The sequence below is a fragment of the Acanthochromis polyacanthus genome, chromosome 6, assembly GCF_021347895.1.
Source record: "Acanthochromis polyacanthus isolate Apoly-LR-REF ecotype Palm Island chromosome 6, KAUST_Apoly_ChrSc, whole genome shotgun sequence".
NCBI classification, from domain to species: domain Eukaryota; kingdom Metazoa; phylum Chordata; class Actinopteri; family Pomacentridae; genus Acanthochromis; species Acanthochromis polyacanthus.
The window spans coordinates 31,559,076-31,580,613 of NC_067118.1; the positions used below are offsets into that span (position 1 = coordinate 31,559,076).

A 21,538-nucleotide genomic window follows, 5' to 3' on the forward strand; every position below is an offset into this window, starting at 1 on the left:
CAAAAAATCTCTTTAACTCACAAAGCAGCAACACTTATTTCTATACCAAAATGCATAAATATATAAATAGAAAACAGAAGTTAGTAGGCCACAAGCTGGGGAACATTTTAAAAAAGTTTAACCAAACAACTAATAAAAACATTTAATCAAAGTGCAAATTTGAACCAAGCTTATAAAAGATGCAAATATTATTAAAATGGAAGAGGTAAAGAGCAGGAGTCTGCCAATTAGAGCACTATCTCATCTGTTTTTCAAAGGGAAACAGTGCCACCTGTGTGTCAAAAGTCCCTCTTCTTTAATACATGTTTTTACAGGAGGTTTGTATATCTAGTAGAAGAAGGTTGTGGCAATCCAAATGCAATGTGGTCTTGAGACGCAACTGAAGCAAACCGACCACATCACAGCATTGCATCCTAAAACACTGCAATACATTCAAAAGGACATGTTTGGTCGTTTAAAATATAACAACAATCAACGTAGCAACACTGAAAAGCAAAGCTACTATAAATGTTAAATTAGATTGTACTCATGTTTGTGGCTGACGGACTGGATAAAACAATGAGGGTGTCATTGCTCTGCTGCAACGGAAAGTGTCTTCTCCATGTCCTGCTGGATTGGGTCCTGACCTGAAGGAGATATGGATTTAAGAAGGACTCCTGTCTCACAAGTGAAGACCTTCTCAAACTCCTGCAAAGGATAGATTAGGAGGTTACTGTGGGCAATGATACACAGTACCAGGACTCTTTTATCCTACCCAGACTGCCCCATTCCTCTAGTACAGGTGGTGGAGGTGGTGTTGCACACTGTCAGCGTGATTACATTTCACTGCCTTGTACTTTTCAGAATGAAAATCAATTTCCACAGACTTCATAACTGCAACAGATAGATAATCCATCATGGCAAAACAATAAAGTTTATTTGATTTTATATGGTAAAAGTAAGATGAATTTGATTTGAACTCTCTAAATAACAAAAGTCATATAAAGTCTGCTGCTGTACTAATTAGACAGGCGGCATGAGGAAATGTAATTAAGCTCTTATCTTCCAGCCCCAGGTTTCGACTCTCAAATAATTCAGTTGGAGGGTGATGCAGCCAAAATGCTTTACATTAATCAGTGTTTCGACACAAACTTGCCTCTTTGAAGGTGTCGCCATACATCTTATTGATGTATCTCAAGAAGGCCGTGGTCCACTGCAGCGTGGTGGCTTTGTCTGTTTCTGAGCCACAGAACGGCACCATCATGTTCAGCTCATCGCAGCACAAACGAATCTTCTTCCTGTGAGACAGTGCAAGCAACACAGATATTTTCAACTAGCGTTTCAACTTTAATTCTTCGACCTGTCTTATGGAAGAAATCAATATATTTATTTATTTATTTAAATAAAATATATACAACCAAAATATGTTCAGTTCTCTTTAACCCTCGTGTTGTCCTGCGGGTCAAAATTGATCCTTTTTAAAGTTTAAAAATGTGGGGGGAAAAAATATTTTCACAGTGAAACTTCTGATGTCCGCATTTTCAACATTTTTGGGAAATCTTTGAACAGTTTTTGGTGGAAAAAAAAGAAATGTTAAAAATGTTTCTTAAGGACATTCACAAAAAAATCAACCAAATTCCAGCTAATTTTGCTGGATTTTGGTTGATTTTTAGTGAATGTTCTTAAAGAAAATATTAGAAGTTTTACTGACATATATGTAATCACTTTAGATAATTTTAGGATTTTTTTTTGGAAGATTTTCACTCATTTTTTGAAAATATTTTAAAAAGTTTTCTTTCCAAATTTGGGTGATTTTTTAAAATAAAACTTTTAAGGGAAACTTTTAAGGAATTGTTGGAATTTTCTTCCTGAAGGTTTTGCAAATTTTCAGAAATTTGAGGAATATTTTTTGCAGAATTTTGAGATTTTTTTCAGACAAGGAAACTATAGTTTTTGGTGCCTGTAAATGAGGACAACAGGTGGGTTAAAGAAATACATATGGGCTTGTTTTGGGATTTAGAGTGAGCATAGTGAAGGGGAAGCTTCGAACTTAAAAAGTCAGTAAACACGAAACAAGCTTTGTCTTGTGCCCCAGTTCTGCAACACAAGAGCAATTACTCTTATTTTTACTATGATCTATATACTCTAGTTGGTAAAATGTCAGAAAACAGTAACATCTGCTTCTTACAATAGTCTTCAAATAATACTTTTGTCAGACTCAGACACTCTAATGCCCAAAAGCACTGATTTACTTTTATTGTTAAAGCAATACATCGAATGTACAAAATGAGAAACTAGAGCAAAATATTGGCAAAATATTTTCTCTTTAACTACTTTATCTACTTTACATATTTCAATGCTAATACAATATCCTCAAATACTTCTCCTTTGTAACAACAATAGAACAGCGTATACACAAACATTTCAAAAGAAATTCAAAGAAGTAACACTTTGTCTTTGATAGATGTGTAAATGAGTGTTATGCATCACTGCACCTGTGAGTAATGAAGTAATAAAGAAAATGATGGAAGTTTGTCACAAATTAGTACAATTTGAAATTCCAAACCAGTGCTCCCCAAACTTTGTGAACCAAGTGACTCTTTACAGGGGTTTTTTAAGCTAATCTTCTCGACATTTTTCCATCACTGTACTGACAGTCATTATTTCTGCCAGCTGTGCACCTGCTAAACTTGCACTGTGATGTACTTTAAAGCACATTATAACAAATGGAAACCTTTCATAGCAAAGCATCGCTACATAGACACGTGGACAAAATTGTTGGTACCCCTCAGTTAAAGAAGGAAAAACCCACAATTCTCACTGAAATCACTTGAAACTCACAAAAGTAACAATAAATAAAAATTTATTGAAAATTAAATAATCAAAAACAGCCATTACTTGTGAATTGTTGATTAACATAATTATTTAAAAAAAACAAACTAATGAAACAGGCCTGGACAAAAATGATGGTACCTCTATAAAAGATTGAAAACTATTTGACCAGAGTGACATGATTAAGTCAGGTGTGTCATTTAATTGACATCACAGGTGTTTCCAAACTCATAATCAGTCAGTCTGCCTATTTAAAGGGAGACAAGTAGTCACCCTGCTGTTTGGTGAAAAGGTGTGTACCACACTGAACATGGACAACAGAAAGCAAAGGAGAGAATTGTCCCAGGACATCCGAAAAAAAATTATAGACAAACATCTTAAAGGTAAAGGCTATAAGACCATCTCTAAACAGCTTGAAGTTCCTGTGACAACAGTGGCTCATATTATTCAGAAGTTCAAGACCCACGGGACAGTAGCCAACCTCCCTGGACGTGGCCGCAAGAGGAAAATTGATGACAAATTGAAGAGACGGATCGTTGGAATTGTATCCAAAGAGCCCAGAGCAACCTCCAAAGAAATTAAAGGTGAACTCCAAGGCCAAGGTACATCAGTGTCAGATCGCACCATTCGTCGTTGTTTGAGCCAAAGTGAACTTCATGGGAGACGACCAAGGAGGACACCACTGCTGAAATAAACTCATAAAAAAGCCAGACTGGAATTTGCAAAAATGCATGTTGACAAGCCACAAAGCTTCTGGGAGAATGTCCTTTGGACAGATGAGACCAAACTGGAGCTTTTTGGTAAGGCACATCAACTCTATGTTCATAGACTCAAAAACCAAGCATACGAAGAAAAGAACACTGTCCCTACGGTGAAACATGGAGGAGGCTCAGTAATGTTTTGGGGCTGCTTTGCTGCATCTGGCACAGGGTGTCTTGAAAATGTGCAAGGTACGATGAAATCTGAAGACTATCAAGGCATTCTGGAGAGAAATGTGCTGCCTAGTGTCAGAAAGCTTTGTCTCAGTCGCAGGTCATGGGTCTTCCAACAGGACAACGATCCAAAACACACAGCCAAAAACACCCAAGAATGGCTGAGAGAAAAGCGTTGGACTATTCTAAAGTGGCCTTCTATGAGCCCAGATCTGAATCCCATTGAACATATGTGGAAGGAGCTGAAACATGCCATTTGGAGAAGACACCCATCAAACCTGAGACAACTGGAGCTGTTTGCTCATGAGGAGTGGGCCAAAATACCTGTTGACAGCTGCAGAACGCTCATTGACAAATACAGAAATCGTTTAATTGCAGTGATTGCCTCAAAAGGTTGTGCAACAAAATATTAAGTTATGGGTACCATCATTTTTGTCCAGCCCTGTTTCATTAGTTTGTTTTTTTAAATAATTATGTTAATCAACAATTCAAAAGTGATGGCTGATTTTGATTATTTAATTTTCAATAAATTTTTATTTATTGTTACTTTTGTGAGTTTCAAGTGATTTCAGTGAGAATTGTGGGTTTTTCCTTCTTTAACTGAGGGGTACCAACAATTTTGTCCACGTGTGTATGTTGGCATTTTTAGGAAATTTAACTGCAATAATTTGGGTGATTTTGCAATGTATTATGATGATGTAATATGAATATCAAGCAAATGTAAATGTCTCCTAATTTTTTATGCGAAGGAAAGTTATTAAAAAGCACTTGAGCCTGTCCTCAAGACAACCCTAAATGACACAGGAGAGACTTTAGGAACCTCTGGACTAAAACTACTGACATCTGATTATGTTCTTTATAGTGTACAATAAATCAGCAACAAAGCAATTTTGTAAACAGTCTGTCTTGATGAGTGATGGGCAAGCACACTTGAAATTGCTAAGCGAACAATATGCTACATTGACAGGATGGTAATAAAAGGCTGTTGAAACATCACATTATGATAAAAGAATTTATAATGTGTTTGTGTCATCATGTCACAAACTGCGGAGGATGCAGCAACACGTCCAGATGTTAGAACTGACTGCTCACCTGCGTTCCCTCTCCTTAATGTTGTGTCTCCCTCGGCGCTCACCGGGGGACAGACGAGGGAAAGTTCTTTTCCTGGCGCCGCCCCGTGGATCTCCAGATGAGCATGTGGCAGCTCTAGCAGCCTTTGGTTGAAAGCTTTGTGTGCTACAAAGACTCCTAAAAGCAGCAAGTGTCGCATTATCCTCTATGAAATAAACATGAGCATATAAGACAAAGTTAGACACAGACTTGCACATGCATTCGCAGTAGAGTACAGCAGGCAACAACTATGTTTAAAACATAAATTAGTTGTAAAGTATTAATTGTTACTTTCAGTCTTCGTCATCTTCTGCTCTTCTGCTGGGTTGCTGCTGCTGGTATACTGAGCTGTTGCAACAACCCTGTCTGGCTGAAAATTCAACACAAGTGTCTTTGGAATGATTACACCCTGATGTTTATTAGGTTCCACCATGTGGGCAATTACCTGCAATTATAACAGAAAAAACATGTTGTGAAATCTGCCTGTCACTAAAATTATAATAAAATGCAAGCTGATAGTTCTTGCACCATACCTGCCCACATATGTTGGTGACAGGCTCAAAATCACTGCCTGCATATGAGGTAGAAACCTTAAAACAATCTGCTTTGACGGTTTTCATCCACTTCTGCTTTTGGGGATGTATGACTGCCCCTGCTGTCTGCTTAAGTACTGTCAAAAAACTAAAATACAACAGAAAAGATTTTGCACATGGCATGAAAAATATGTACATCAGCAATATATTTACTAAAATAGCAGCACACTATATTAATGAAGCCTACTTGCTAAGAACTGCAGACTGAATATCTTGCTGCCTTGGGGTGTCAGCAGACACTGTGTTAAATCTTTTCTCCAAGCAAACTCTGGCAGCTGATCCACTTCTCTTCTGTGAAGTTTTACTGCTGTTGGCAAGTACTTCACTCGTGCTTTCTTCACCTCTGATTTTGGCGAGCACAAAACCAGGGACATCTCCATAAGAGGCTGGTGTCCTTTGTCCTGGCATCACCAGACAGTGGTCATCACTGGAAGTAGACAGGTCAATAGCTTGAGTGGCAGTGAATGGACAAATCACTGCGGATTCAGGGACGTCTTTAACCACGACAGCAGCTGGGTAGGATCTGGCGTCTGGACAATGTGGACGCCTGGCCTGGGCCTCCATGTCTGCTTGGATGAGGTGCTGAAGGTGTGAATATTCAACCTCTGACATCTCCATCAGACCAAGCTCTGAACCCAACATCTGCCCCTGATCGTAGGTCAAACACCCACCTTGGCTCAAAATCAGCCCAACAGAGTCACAGGTCTGCTCTCTGGATGAGGATGGCACATGGATGGTTTTAGAAGCTGTAGAAAAGGACATATTTCCTGTGGGAGGACAGGATGAGATCAGGAAAATACTGTCTTACAGTGCACATATTGAAATTATTTAACTGTGGTGTTAGAGCTTTTAAATTTGAGCCTGGGAACATTGCATAAATATTTTTTGGAACAAGTTTGCTTAAACATCACTGGTAGTGGTAAATTTGATCACTTTAACTCAAAAATGGAAGTCGTAATAAGCACAGCTAGCTTGTAAACTTTTGTTAGGCTAACGTCAGCTAGCACGGAGCAAAGACGTTGGCACAAGCTAACGTTCGGATCCGGGTTGTCGCCATATTAAAACGCGTATTTACAAACGCATTAACATTACACACTGTAAATAAAAAGTAGTTTGCTTTATAGAGAAACAACTCTAAATAGGCCGTCATTTAGCTCATTGTGTGTGACTTTCTGTTGGGTCTTAAACTTACCTTAATGGCAAATTCTTGCTCCGGAGCTGCCGTTTGTGTCTGACTCCTGGTGGCTGTTTCAGACTATGATGTCGTTACCCCGGCTGACACAGAATAACCCTCTTTTATATTTTTTCTACTTTGTATAGAAAACTACACAGTATGCGGTATAAGCTGAGAAGTTTTAAAAAACAACTTCTTTAAAGGCATGAATTAACCAAGTTTGTTTACTCACTCTATAGTTGAAAGTAACTTCCACATTAATAAATGCAATGATTTTAGCATTACAAGTTTTCATAAATATGTGTCAAAACCTTCTAATTTGCATTTCCAAAACAGAAATCTGGACTTTGGAGAAAAAGACAGCTTGTTATTTCATTTTGTTGACTTAATAACATAGATTTTTGGAAATCTTTTTTTAAAATCAGTTCACAAATCAGAAAACGCCGTCAAGGGCCAGAAAAAAATGAATAAAATGTTTAATAAATTAGGTTATGAATTATAAATCAACCACTCCTTCAGTAAAATCCTTCAGAATATAAATAGGAATACAACTAATCGTTTGGTGCATGTAAATACTACTGAAGGGGATTTTTTTTTGGCTTTCAGTATAAGTCGAGGGGGATAAAACAATTTATTTTCAGAAAACAACTTTGAAAGTCATTGTAAAATTCCATATATATTTATTGGAAACTACTATTAACGGAAGAAAATTAAAAATAAAAGATATGACTATAAAATTTCCTCAGCTGATTATTTTTATTTAGACATAGTTTTCCGAAATATGGATATCAGGTCTTATCTATTAAACGTGCTAATTTAAATTTTAAATAGACAAAATATTGTTGTTTTTTTTAAAAAGCCTCATAAATGTGCATTTTTCTTTTCACGAGCCTGAAAGAAGGCATATTATGGAAGCAGAATACCCAAAAATGTCAAAATTGACCAGTGCATGAAGAAACTAAGTTTCAGCCTGTACGTAAATACTTAAGTACAATATTATTTCTCTGTTTACACTTCAGGATTTTTTTAACTTAAAATAAAGTAATATGTGTGGTGGTGAATACAAATTTCCCAACATAAAGCTGTACCTCACCATGGGAAAACTCAGTTAAAAGTAACAGTTGTGTATTCATTGTTACTTCAGTAAAAGTGGAGAGGTATTGCAATCAAAATGTGCTCAAAATACCTAAAGTACTCAGGATGATTAAATTACAATAATTTAATCCTAAAGTACATATCCGTTTTCTTAGTGAATCCCATATAGCTGACAAAATTACTTAATTCATAAGTCAGTTGATAATTAATTTGCAACTATTACGACTACTTTTAATGTATTAAATATATTAAGAGATTGTACATAAGCTAAAGGGATTAAAAAAATACACATTTGAAGTATCATGTCAATAAACCTTACAAATAGAATGGGTCTTGTTATTTTGCACCGCGGTATTTAGTTTTTCATAAATCTTATTCAAAATCCTTTTTGTATTTTGTTCATATTTATTTTTTGCTGCAAAACTCCCATTTCTCATAGGATACCAGTAAAGCACTCTATTATTTTAAGGAAAAAAAAAAATCATCAGAATCAAAATGCCAAATCTGTAATGACTTATCAATTTACTTCTAGGAATGAGGTAACTATACATATATATATATATGTGTGTGTGTGTGTGTGTGTGTGTGTGTGTTGATGCTTAAAGTTATTAAATTGAAGTGTTAGTTCATATTTCAGCTTGGCCTCAGGAATGGAGCAGCACACTGACAGAAAAATCAAAACAATAACAGTCCATGAGTTAAAATTCAACACCTGCAGTTACTAAAGCTTCTGCTGCCCCCCTTTGGTCAGACATGAGCTCTGCAAAAAGCTGTGAAGCCAAGGATGCTCTTTTCCTTCCCATTCTTTCACTAACTAAATGTGGATCCTCTCCTGCTTGTCACAGCAAGAACCTTGAAGGAAGCAGAAAAACTAATTATGTGCTTATTATGTGGAAAATACCCCATATTGTTGTGAAATGGACCAATGGCAATACAAGACAAACCACCTCACTACCATTTATTGATTAGAGATTGTATTGCACAAATAATCTACATCTCAAATAAGAGCGTATACTGTGCCAGAAAGCATTTCCTTGGAACGGGGGTCACGCCATGTGTGTTAAAACTAGGTAAGGATTTGACATCTCCTTTAATTACTCAATCCAGCTTTTACATCTGAGCTTGTTTAATCCCCACAAAGATAGTAGTGTCTGCACTGTGCTTTTATTTGGAATGTGCTTTAACAGATTTTGTGACTTGGTACTTGTGTCGCAATCACTAAAAAAACAATGACAAAATTGGACATAATACAAATTTTAAAAGGTATGTCACTTTATTGATTTCTTGAATTGTAACAGTGAAACAAGCCATAATTAAGGTTATTCTACTGACACTATGGCTATGTTAAAAAACAAAGAAACTGTACATTTTCTGTACAAAACATTTCTGACTATTTCCAATACGAAATACACATGAAGTTGAATTTACAGATGCACAGTTACAGTTAAGCGGCAATTTAGTCATATTCAAAAATCATATTAAACATATCTACTTTGAATATAACAAAACAAACTAACACAAATACGTCTGCCTCTGAGCATTTCAGTGACAAGTTACAATGTCAGATTTTCTCATGGCTTTGTCTGCAGGTCAAGCCGAAACTTCAGTAAGACAAGGAAACCACTTTCCTTCAGGAAAAAAATACATTCAATAGAAGTTATGCTTAAGTATTTTTTTTAATCCAGTGTAGTGATGCTAGGCAGGTTTCTGCAGGTCTAGCACATCAGTCTTAGTGTCTGAAAGGACAGTCACTTCCATTTTCATTACTGTGCACCCTTTAAATCCCATTTATTAGTTTAATTGTCCCCTCCCATTGATTCTCCTCCTCCCATATTTACACCTATAGGTGGACTTCCTCGGCCTTGTCCTCTTACCCACCCTCTTAGTCGTCTAACTGGTCTACCTCTACCCAGCGCTACGTCTGGTGGGTGGTGGGGGAAATGTATGCGACCCTCTGTTGGAGTGGGAAGTAAGGCACCTCTCGGTCTCTGGGGTCTTATGGGTTGCTGATTTTGTTGGTTATTAAAAGCAGGGAATGATCTTCCTCCTCTGTTTGGACCTGGACGTACAGACCTACTGAATGGTACTGAACATGGATCACTAGTGTTTTGAAAACTAGTATCTTGATGAGGACCTGGTCTTTCATGACTGTCTGTTTGACCCCTCTGCTCTGGTTCCCAATCCCTCATGTCCTCGCCTCTGACATCTGATGGCTCAAATCTCCTTGGGTCTGGACCTCTTCTATCAGACCCAGGGAACCTAACAGCTCCATGTCTAAAATCTGAACTCATATCTGTTTCATCAGGCCCTAGCCTTCTCATTTTTGGACCTCTCCTTTCCCTCCTAAAATCCTGCTCAAAGTCTTGTCTACCTGGTCCAGAATTTTCAACGTCTACACAATGTCTTTCAAATCCTAACTCCCCACAATCTGAACGTCTCCTTTCAGACTCTAAACCTTCAGGAGTTAAATTTGTGTTTCCAGGCCTGGGGGGTCTCACATGTGGGCCTCCTGGACCTCTTCTATTAACACCTTCTATCCCTAATTCTCTCCTGTTCGGGTATGAATTTATCGAGTCTGGCCCTCTCCTATATGCCTCAGGTCTTTCAACGTTTGGCATTCTTGTACGTCCCCTGAAGTCTGGCTGCCTCCAATCACCCTCCATATCTGGATGCCCTTGTGTATCTGATTCTGTTTCTCTATTGTGTGAATCTCTTTCCTCTCTAAAAAATGTCCCTGTACCACCTCTTTTAGGCTCTCTCCATTTATTTACATGTCCTCCCCTACTAGGCCCTGGGCATCCCATATCTTGATTATCCTGAACAGGCCCTGGACGCCTGCAACCAGGGCCATTCCATTCATGTCCTGGAAATATATTTGGTTTGTCCTGTACGGGCCCTGGCCCCCTTCTTCCACGGCCCCTCCATCCAGTACAAAGACTTTGTCTACTATGTTCTTGGCCCTGCTCATCTGAACATTCTTGGATAGGCCCTGAACTGCCATCTCTTTCCCAATCATCTTCTGAAAATTCTCTTTCAATTCCTAATTCCATATTGGGCCCTCTTCCATCTGACCATTGCTCCTCAGTGCCTGTGCCACTCCATTTAGGTGCACAGCCCCGGTCCCAGTTTGGCCGTGGTCCTCTAAAGTTTCTCCTCATAGGCCTTGAACCCCTAAAATTCTGACCTGGTCTATCAAATCCTGGGACCTCTAAACCTGGGCTTTCCCAAAGAGGGTCAGACCCTTCCCAGTCACCTCTGCCTTCATGTCTTACATCTTCAATATTTGGACCTTGAAAGTTTGGATCACTTGATATTCTCCAGTCAGGTCCTGGGCCCTCTACATCTCTCCCTTCAAGCCCAGATTCTCTGAAGCTTGAGCCTGCTGGTTCTTGTCTATCAGGACCTTGACCCTCAATGTCTGGAACTCTACTTTCACAACCTGATGCAATAAAACCTCGTGGACCTTTTGTAGTGGGCCATTGACCCCTCATAACAGTTGCATCAGGCCCCACTCCTCTGAAGTGTGGTCCACCCCTATCTGACTGTCGACTTTCCATATCTGGAGGTCTTCTTTCTGGCCCTGATTCCCTAACGTTTGAACCTTCTGCAACTCTCCTTTCTGGCCCTAGACCCTCTGTATTTGGACCTGCATGCTGAAACACTGGTCTACCCATTTTTGGACCTCCTGACCCTGTCCTGTTGAGCCCTGATGTATCCGTGCCAGGACCTAGTCTTTCCACCAATGATCCCCTGAAGTCTGGACCTCTCCTGTCAGGCCCTGGACCCTCTCTACAATGTGGTCTTCCTTGACCTCTACCGTTAGGCCCTAGACCTACCACCGGTAATTCCCTGCTTTCAGGAACTGGTGCTCTGAAATCCGGACCTCCAGGTCCTTTCCTGTCAGTCCTTGGACCCTCAATGGTGGGGCCTCTCCTTTCAGGTCCTGGTCTATCTCTAGGATGGCCACTCCTTTCAGACCCTGGTCCCCAAAAATCTGTTCTACCTCTACTATCAGGCCCTGGGTCACTGAAGTCTGGACCAACAGGTCCTCTTTTCTCAGGTCCAGAAGCCTCCATAGATGAGCCTCTGTTTTCAGGCCCTGGTACCCTGAAACCTGGACCATGTCCTCTCCTGTCTGTTCCAGGAATCTCCAAGGTAGGACCTCTCTTTTCAGAACCTGGTTCTCTGAAATCTGGACCTCTTTGTCCTCTCCTATCAGGCCCTGTACCAATCACATCTGGACCTCTCCTTGCAGGCCAGGGCCCTGTGAAATCTGGACCTGCTGGCCCTCTTGTGTCAGGGCCTTGGCTCTCTAGAGCAGGAACCTTCTGCTCAGGGCCTGAACCTCTGAAATGTGGACCCTCAGTTCCTCTTCTGTCAGGCCCAATACCCTCCTCGGCTACACCCCTATTTTCAAGTCCCTGTCCCACAAATTGTGGACCTCCTGGCACTCTCAAGCCAGGTCCTTTACTGTCCTTAGTTGTACCTTGCCATTCGGATCTTATGGAATCTGGACCTCTGTGTTCTCTCCTGTCATGCACGGGGACCTCCATGTCAGAACCTCTCCTTTCAGGTCTTGGTCCCGGGAAGTCCGGACCTCCTGGTCCTCTTCTATCCTGCCTCAGGTCCTGCATGTTTGGACTTCTCATTTTAAGCCCTGGTTGTCTAAATTCCAAGCCTCCAACATCTCTTTTCTCAGGCCCCTGGCTCTCCTTGTCAGGACCTGGCCTATCAGACTGATGGGCTCTCCAGTCGTCTTGCATAAATGACCCTACTCTGACTGGCTCTGTTGGTCTCCAATTACCTCTTATGTCCAATCCTGGGCCTTTCCAATCTGGGTCCCTCATATGTGGACCTAGGCCTTCTTTTGGATTCCTCTGGCCTCTTATATCAGGACCAACAACACTTGGTCCTGGACCTCTCCAATCGGGATTTGTAAAGTTTGGCATGTCTCTGACTTCTGGGCCCATTTGTTCATTTCTCTTCTCTAGATTTTGACTTTGTGTATTTCGTTCTTGCATGTCAGCATTCCTCCTGTTAGAGCCTGTTTCTCCACTAGCTCTACCTGAGCTTCTTCTATCAACTCTTGTATCTGTACACCCTATGCCACAGACATCTTGACTAGGTCCCTTATGATTTATTCCAGTTATATCTGGCCTTCCTCTTTCATGGATAGTTTCTGATTCTCTTGTGTCAGGGCCACATACACTCCTTGTTAACCTTACATCTTGCTGTGGGACCTCTTGTCCAAAGAAAGACATGCTAGGTTCACCATTTTTATAATTTAGGTTTGGTCCTGGCGCTCTCATATGCACATTTGTTTGTGCTCCCTGTTTTTCACCTGTTGTTGCTGATCTATCTACCATTTGAGGTCTTCCCTCCAAGCCTATAGATGTATTTGAATCAAAACTCCATTCTCGAACACCGGCTACCCTGCTCAAGTGTACATCTCTTTCACATGGCTGAAAGCCTCTATTCTGGGAGCCCCTTTCTTCTAAAGCTGGACTGCCATCGTGCCTTGACTGCCTTTGAACTCTTCTTGAGCCCAAAGAAGATGTACTCACATCTCTTACACCCCCACCCGTCACGTCAGATTTCAAAGCCTCAGAATGCTGACTTTCATCTCTGTCTTTTTGTCCTCTTTCTCCTATATCTGGAAGGCAGTCTTTTAACTGTGGACCTCCAAATGATTGCTTTATCCCTATTTTCATCGCATCAGCCTTGACATCTGAATTTTCTACCTGTGATCTGGTCTCCTCTGTTTTTAGACGCTGTAAACTTTTCTCAGGACAACTAACATTTTGGGTTCTCTCATCAGCTACAACTGGTGCCCTTGAATCTGTATTCGAATTATACATTGCTGAAAAAGGATCCCTTGACCCTGGGCCTCCATTATCAGGAACAAGCTTACCTGGTAAATGACCATGGATTACTGAATCTATCTGTGGCCCCTTATGTCCAGTTTCTTTCATATCTGATCTTGGATTTGTAATCCCTGGAACACTCATACTCTGTGTATCTGAGTGTGTAGTTGGATTTGGATGTCCTGCCCCTTGACTCGACCTTTTAGGGTCTCTTAAGCCAGGATTTTCTGGTAACATCTGATTTTCTATCTTTATCAAACACTGGCCTCTGTCACCAGGGACTTTTAGATCTACACCTCTAAAAAGTAAGTTCCTTGCATTTGATACAGGCTCTCCAACAGCAGAACACAAGTTACTGGACAATGTTGCTTGACCACCAATGGACAGACAATTATTTTCAGCTTGACCAAATGGCAATGGGACACTGGTATGCTCCGGGGGGCCTTGGATTTCCTCATTCTTAAAGTCATGCATTTCTATGTTGTTAGGTTTCACAAACTGTGGTTCTGGATCAGGGCTCTGAGGAGAATCTCGAATGGGTGGATCAATTTCTCTTAGTGGAACTGTATTTTCAATTTTGATTTTGTGCAGAGTTTCTTGTTGAGAGGGTTTATCCACCTGTGTAGAAGACCCGCTGAGTGAAGGATGTGGAGTGGAATTTTTTAGGAGCTCCTGAAATTTTGGTGGTTCTGAAGGCTCAAGCTTGACTTGTAAACAAGAAGTAAAATCTTTTTCAGTGCTCTCAACAAGACTACATTCTAACTGAGGTCCATTAAGATCTTTTTTAACAGTAGCTGGCAAAGATGATGTGTTACTCTCTACAAATTGTTCAACAACAGAGTCCAGAGCAGTTGCATGTTTTGATTTTTCAAGGACTTGAGGAAAGGGTCCTCTGTGCGGCTTCGGAGAAAGGGACACAGAATCTTTTTTTCGAGGAGATGACGGGGACCTTCTACGTCCATGGGAATGTCGGCGCGTACTATGGTCTTTATGATGGCGTCCCTGCCTTTCCGATGGATCTCTAACTCGGTGCCTTGACCTGTCCCTTTCACTTCTTCTGTGTCTATCCCTGTCTCGACGTCGCCGGGAGCGTGAAGGAGAACGTCGCTGTGACTTTCTTGAAGGACTTCTATGGTGGTCCCTTTCACGATGACTTCGCCTCTTTGGTGATGACCTTCGCTTTCTACTGTGGTATGAATTCGGAGACGTACCTTTGTGACCATCACTATGCCCTGCTCTTGACAAAGAATCACTGGCCTTTATACTTGTGCCTTTAAAGACATCCTCTTGAATTTCATTAAAAAGTGATTCATCTTCAGGATCATAGGCCACATCAGAATCTTCAATCTCTCCAGCAGAGGAGTATTTGTCACATTTCTCAATATTTTCCTGTGTATCATCTTGCTCTGCAACAGTTTCCGTATCATTTTTTAAATTATGGACAGCAGTTGTGTCTTCCAGCTTAACAATTTGTGAATCCATGTTTGAATTTTCCACAGTCTCTGTAAGGTTGGCAGTACTGCCTGTTGAATCTGAAAGCTTTGAGTCTGTTCGCATTATGCCACTCTGCAGTGATGACAATTGGCTGAGGGGCAAAGATTTTGATGGGGGTGACATCAGGGAATCCGAAACAGAAAAATGAGCCATGAACATACCCACAGTCTCTCTCTGCTGACGTAGTGCCTCTTCCTGCTCTTTCAACTGTCTTTTTTGCTCTTCAATTTGCTTATTGAGCTCCTCAAGCATTCGCTGTTGTTCACTGAGTGTTGCAGCTGAGACAACCACAGTGCCTGCAGGAAGGGTTGACTTTACTGCAGCTTGGACAGAAGTTTGTGCTGGAGTAGAAGAGGGAGCTTCTGTTGGACCTAATGAAGGATCTAATGTTTTAGTTGGAACAGGGGGCCTTTTTACAGCAATACCACTCTGAATGTCTTCAAAGATAGTCTCATCCTCTGGATCATAGGCCACATCATCCTCCACAATGCCTGATAATGTGGGGTCATCTACCATCATTTTTTTCATGGTCTGTGGAGCAACTGTTTCAAATCCCAATGTTGGATCATACTCTTCTTCTGGGTCATATGGTCGATCAAGTTCACTTTCCTCTACTTCTATCTCTTTGATTCTAGATTTCTGTCCATACTGTTGGACAATTGGATCCACCATTGTTCTAGACACCTGACTAAACACTGGCATCTTCTTAGCACTTACTGTTGTTTTTGCAGAATTTCCATCAGATGAGACAGTGGAGTCAGACTGCTTATTGCCAAACAAAGTCTTCAAGATAGTGTTTAGTGGTGTCTTATCACTGGATGATGTTTTGAGATCCTTGTCAGAGATGCTACTGCAAGTGGACTGTGTGGCAGCAACAGTCGCTGAGGTAGAAACAGGGGGAGTCGCTCTAGCTAAAGTCAAAACAGAGGGCATGGTAACCGAACCAGAGGAGGAAGAGTCGGATGGTGACCCAGGGCAAGGTGGTGAGGCAGGAGGAGTGATATTAACAGGAGTCTCTGGATCATAGGGTTGGAATATCTCCAATTTGTCAGAACCATAGAGGACAGGTGGTTTTGGTATCCACATAGGGTCTTTGGACATGTGAACTCTGGGTCTCGTCTCTTCAGTTTCCTGAGGCAGGCATCCTGGACGTTTTGCCCTTTGGACTATTGCCAGACCCAGAAGAAGATTAGGCCGGTTTTTTTCAAGTCCTGAGACAAAGAGAAGATTAAAAAAAAACATTTGATCAAATCTAAAATTTTTAATCTTAACAATTAGATCTCTGTTATTCAATTTCTTTAAAATGCTTGACTAACAGTTTTGATTAGAAATCTTAACCATTTTTAAAGATTTACAATAGAGAAATATATTGCCGCAGAGCTGTAAATTAACCACACCCGACGTGTACATCGGTGGGGTTACTGCATTCGGTGCGGTATCTGGCTGGCTGGGTAAGTATGTATGTATGTATGTATGTGGCTATGTCCGGTCCGATATCTCTGCAACTGCTGAAGTCAGGATAATCAAACTTGGCACTGAAGATCAGTCTAAGGTCCCCTGCTCAGTTGTGGAGTTACAGGTCAGCAGATCAAGTAGGAAGGGATACACGTAGGATGATCAAAATTGATACACATTGCATCATTTGTTTAGGGAGGACAGGGTTTTCGCCAGTAGAGGGCGTGGTTCTGCCTTCTACTGAGGGCTCGTCTAGTTCGGACTGGGAACACTGATTCCTTATCAATAATCATAAAAAAACTACCTCATGAAGCACATCGAGAGAATGCCAAAAGTGTGCAAAGCAGTAATCAAAGCAAAGGGTGGCTATTTTGAAGAATCTAAAATATAAAACATGTTTTGACTTATTTCACACTTTTTGTTTACTCCATAATTCCTTATGTGTTCAGTCATAGAAACAAAAACATTAAATGAGAAAGTGTCCGAACCTTTGACTGGTAATGTATTTCAACTATAAAGGAGTAAACATTTTTGTCACTACCACTCAGTCAAGATCATTGCTGTACAGGAGTAAAATTATGATATATCATGTTCTGTTGAGCCTTGATGGTGTTTATACAGTGTTCACTCTAGGAAAATGCAAGCATTTAAGATGTAGTCGTCAAAGAATTTTCCCACCTGGTCCTTCAAGAGGTTGCAGTATGGATGGGATTGATTCCTTTGCACTGAGTGGAACAAGGTAGACATCCTTGATGGAATTGCTAATATTAGCAACCACACCAAAACGACGTCTACTGCTGAAATATGAAAACAACGAGACATATGCCACTTCTTCCTCCTCTGTTGCAGGATGAAACCGGATCACACATAACTCCTATAAAACAAACAAAAGTATATAAAATGGAGATATATTCTCCATACTATTGTACAAGATGCGAAAGGAAACACGACATATTCTGCTTGCCTTAGTAAGAGAGGTCTTTAGCTTTGTAACATAGTCCCACACAGTCTCAGGCATGATTCGTCCCCCAATTTGTATGGTATCAGGTAGGTCCTACAAAACACATAAAAAGAAACGTTTTTCATATATTTGTCATGACAAAGACGGATCTCGTGATACATCTCAGTGAAATTAAGTTTACCGCTTTAAGATTTTCAGCAGATCCTGAAACCATATATGCCTTGGTGACAAACTTGGCTACACTCAGCATGTTTAAAAAACCTTTCCACAATATGTCTTGCTTAGCCAGGAACTGGCTGGTCTGGCAATCAGCTGGGGTTTCAGAGGTCCTGAAAAACAAAGCACAACACCACAAAAACAATTAGATTTACACAATATGGTGATTTTGTGAAATGTCGACCACCTAAAACAGAAAAGAAGAAAAATTCATGTGCTTTAGTAAGCTTTCATCGTTATTTAAATACCTTGAAGATGTGCCATAAAGTCGGGGATCTGCAGTGGAAGATGGCTTCATTAAGATTGATTTAGGTAATGTTTTTGTCGGCGGTAGTGAGGATGCTGGTGCTGAAAGTGAGGTAGTAGTCTCTTTAATAGGGACGTAAGGAGCTCCTTTGTCATGGGCTGTGTTACTGGAATGAGAGATGCTATTGGATGAAGCAGAGAACCTGTTTGCCGCCGTGCGGGGGTCACGCCTTGTAATTGTGACTGTGGAGACAGCTGGAATTACAACTGGTGTATATTCTCTCTTTTGTGAAGCAGCTATAGAAGTGTCTGGAGTTGGGGATGCAGGGGACTCCATGATGGGGGAAGCAGGAGACTCTAAAGTAGGGGATGCTGGAGAATCCATTACTGGAGAAGCAGGTGATTCTACAATAGTCAGTGGTGGAGGGTCAATAATGAAGTGGGATGAAGGTTCCAAAACAGAAGATGCTGGAGATTCCATGTCAGGTGAGTCAGGTGGTGCTCGCAGAGGGGAATCATCTCCTGCCGGCTTTCTCCAAGATGGCCCATGTTTGTCTCTTGATACAGATACTTTGGGTTTTTTCTTTGCTGGTTCCCCATCTTCCACAAGTTGTAGCTGGCCTTTGGGATATAATGAGAGACTACTTTGAACAAACAAAAGTATAAGCTGGTTGCTGGATAACAATGTCTGCATATTACTGCACAGCTACTGTCAAATACTAGTTTAATTTACCTGTGCAAATCTTGCATTTCAGGTCAAAGATATGAGTTTTGTGCTCTGACGTTGTGTCTTTAAGCATGCAGGCAAGGATATCTGGCACAGCACTGGTCTGGTTTGGTTGGCTTGCTCTGGTCTTGAGAGCAGGAGCAGGAGCAGGAGCAGGAGCAGGAGCAGGAGCAGGAGCAGGAGCAGGAGCAGGAAGACGTCTCTTCTGTTCCTGAGAAGCAACACATCCCAACACAAATAAGACTTAACTCATACAAATACAATATCTATGACCTTTCATATAATATGTTTATAAGAAGCAGAAGAGACTTTAATACAAATGAGACAGATACACACCGTGCCATCAGGTCTTCTGTCAGGCCTGGTTGGATTCAAACTGGGCAAATCAACCTTCACTACTTCAGGCTTCTGCAAACATGTGGCTATAGAAGCTACATCCTTAACCTTCACACACAAAAGCATTGAAAGAAGATAAACACACTGTCAAAGATACAACTTGACCATTCTGAGGCTTGAGGCATAAAATCAGATTCAGTTTTAGCAATTTACACGTTCTACCATTTACCTCAGTTGTTTCTTTTGCCTTTGGCTCAGGTGCTTTAGTAGCCTGCATGTCCTTCTGGGTCATCCTGACCAGCCTGAAGGGACCAATTTCTCCATGTACAACCCGATACAATAAGCCCTAGAGAGAATCCAAAACTAGACTGTTAATTTGCGAAAGAAAATATATATAAATTCTATAAAAATGAGTAGTTGTTCCTGCAAAGCATCATCTGTCATATAGAATTATTAAAATATATGGTAAGAGCACAGATCATAAAACTGAAATGGATTTTAGCAAGTTTCAACAAACCTTGTTTCTTGGGTCTTTCAGGTTGAACATTATAGTTCTGTACTTGTTCATGTATTTGCTGTCTGTGTTGCGAAATATGTCGAACATCTCCATCTCTATGTTTGCGACAAGCTTTGCAACTTCACTCTCAGACATCTCCAAATCCTCACAATCACACACCCTTCACAAATGAAAAGGAAATTTGTTGTGCATTAGTGCTCTAGCAGATTGAGATGCATTTTTTACTCTTTAATTCATGCTAAAATCAAATAAACATAACTAAGTATAATGTAAAGAAATGATTCATTGGAAATGGGACAGATTCACAATATGTGGGTCATGTTGTTTGAAAATGTGCATACTTTAAGAATATGCTACTAAAATATAGATGAGGAAATAAATGAATGGTCAGGAGTTTATGGCGCATGTTCCTCTACAGTATATTTTTGCATGCTGATAAAACTACGTTCATGTTTTTCTATACATTTTAAAAATATTGTCTTTCATAATTTTGCTCTGTGAACCATTACCGTATCTATATAGACTGCTTTTCAGCTTCATAAACAGAGCACCATATACAAAAATAAAAACTGACATTGCTTGCATATAACGCTGTAAAGAGATTCTCACCTTTTGAACAGGATGCTGCTGAGAGAGCGCTGGATGCTCTGTCTGACCTGGGTATTGGGCTGAGAGGGTCTGGAGGAAGGTGCACTGGGTGCAGGAGAGACAGGCAGATTTCGGGTTTCATTCAGCATTATGGGAGCTGAGGAAGGCTTCTGGGATGATGCTGTGGCTGGTATGTGGCTGGATGGAGACTGAGATCCAGACTGCTTCTTTGGTATGACGTATGTGGTCTTAGTGACCATAAGGGCCCCAGTCTGGTGATGTCTGAGTGCTGAGGTGTTTGGGGATTGTGTGGTCGGACTAGATTTTGAGGTGGTGCATGGCATGGAGGGGCCTGACTCTTCAGTTTCATGTTTTGGCACACTGCTATTAACCGGTTCCTTCGCTTTTTCTTGAGAGTGGCTCTGTGGTGGGTCTGCTTTGGTTGCAGGCTGGGAAAGGAGAGCCATATCTGTTGGTGGTTCCTCTGGACATTGTGTTGAAGGAGATGCAACCTCACTGTCAGCCTCTTCCTGTTTACTGTCATCATTAGCTGTTAGAAAAAATAACAGCAAGGCATTTTGTCAATATGGGGAAATATTGATCAAATCTGTTATCTATAAATAGAGACAAAAAATAAAAGCATACAAATAGACCTGTAACTAATATGGTGAGAAAGCTAAAGAATGGGACTTTAATGTGTGGTGGTGATTTGATGACTGTAAAATTATTACAAGAAGCAATTACTTATTTCCCAAGGGCAAACATTGACAGAAGTGTTCACATTTTTTGTCTTAGTTATTTGTTGTATGTGCAGATTTACACCGAACACACTGAAACTTAATCAAATTTTATCGCAGGTATTTGATTTCTGTGGCATTTTGTATATTTTAAAACAACTCATATGAAGTTAAGACAGGAATAATTTTAGCTAATTTGCAGTGAAGTTTAAATATTTGCACACGTTATTTTGACAAACTGATTGGGATGTATCTGAAAAAATTTAAAGCTATTAGCTTTATACATTTTTATGTCTTTACATTGACATTCAGTACCAAGTTAGTTTTTTTTTTGTTAGTCCCACTGAAGTCATGACACAGCTTGATGTTGAAGAAGAGGTATCAGACAAACACTCCGGAGAGATCCGTTGTCAGTAGTTCATCACTGTGAATAATTTGAGTGCAGTATTTAACATTATTTGTCCATATGTGAAATAATGCCGAAGATGTACAGTTAACAGTCGCACCCAATGGTTGTGTGACTTCACTGTTCAAACACCAATTCAGTATCTTCTTCAAAAGTTCTCTGGGAGGATCTAATAACACTCATTTTGCTTTTAATATCATTCTGTAGTCTGTACAAAAAATGCTATTTATTTTGGTAAATGACAGAGTTCCAAAGGGTCTGTACTTCTGAGGTTCT

The 21,538-nt window shown here is 40.4% G+C and overlaps 2 protein-coding genes across 11 annotated transcripts in view; both read right to left on the reverse strand.

Annotated features, from left to right (window-relative positions):
• Positions 1-50: 50 nt before the first annotated feature.
• Positions 51-8,857, reverse strand: LOC110948299 (transcription factor-like 5 protein). Of its 4 annotated transcripts, XM_022189769.2 has the most exons (6): positions 5,634-8,857; positions 5,387-5,534; positions 5,145-5,298; positions 4,836-5,019; positions 1,136-1,277; positions 51-687 (listed from the first exon to the last, which is right to left on the reverse strand). In XM_022189769.2, exons 1-6 carry the CDS (start codon positions 6,206-6,208, stop codon positions 568-570), a joined length of 1,323 nt encoding a protein of 440 aa, XP_022045461.1. In that variant the 5' UTR covers positions 6,209-8,857; the 3' UTR covers positions 51-567. The 4 variants fall into 4 exon arrangements, with proteins under 4 accessions (XP_022045461.1, XP_051804914.1, XP_051804915.1 ...); XM_051948954.1 differs by having other exon boundaries at positions 5,387-5,748; XM_051948955.1 differs by lacking the exons at positions 5,387-5,534; positions 5,634-8,857 and having other exon boundaries at positions 4,836-5,169.
• Positions 8,858-8,965: 108 nt separating this feature from the next.
• The window catches only part of LOC110948297 (death-inducer obliterator 1-like), a 33,429-nt gene continuing 20,856 nt past the window's right edge, over positions 8,966-21,538 (reverse strand). For all 7 annotated transcript variants that reach the window (XM_022189763.2, XM_022189764.2, XM_022189760.2 and 4 more), the window contains exons 8-17: positions 20,141-20,669; positions 19,532-19,691; positions 19,244-19,360; positions 19,015-19,122; positions 18,685-18,889; positions 17,954-18,572; positions 17,671-17,818; positions 17,493-17,582; positions 17,207-17,402; positions 8,966-16,284 (exon numbers count right to left, since the gene is read on the reverse strand). In XM_022189763.2, the coding sequence (XP_022045455.2) occupies positions 9,512-16,284; positions 17,207-17,402; positions 17,493-17,582; positions 17,671-17,818; positions 17,954-18,572; positions 18,685-18,889; positions 19,015-19,122; positions 19,244-19,360; positions 19,532-19,691; positions 20,141-20,669 (8,945 nt within the window). In that variant the 3' untranslated portion in view covers positions 8,966-9,511. The remainder of the gene's footprint in view (positions 16,285-17,206; positions 17,403-17,492; positions 17,583-17,670; positions 17,819-17,953; positions 18,573-18,684; positions 18,890-19,014; positions 19,123-19,243; positions 19,361-19,531; positions 19,692-20,140; positions 20,670-21,538) is intronic.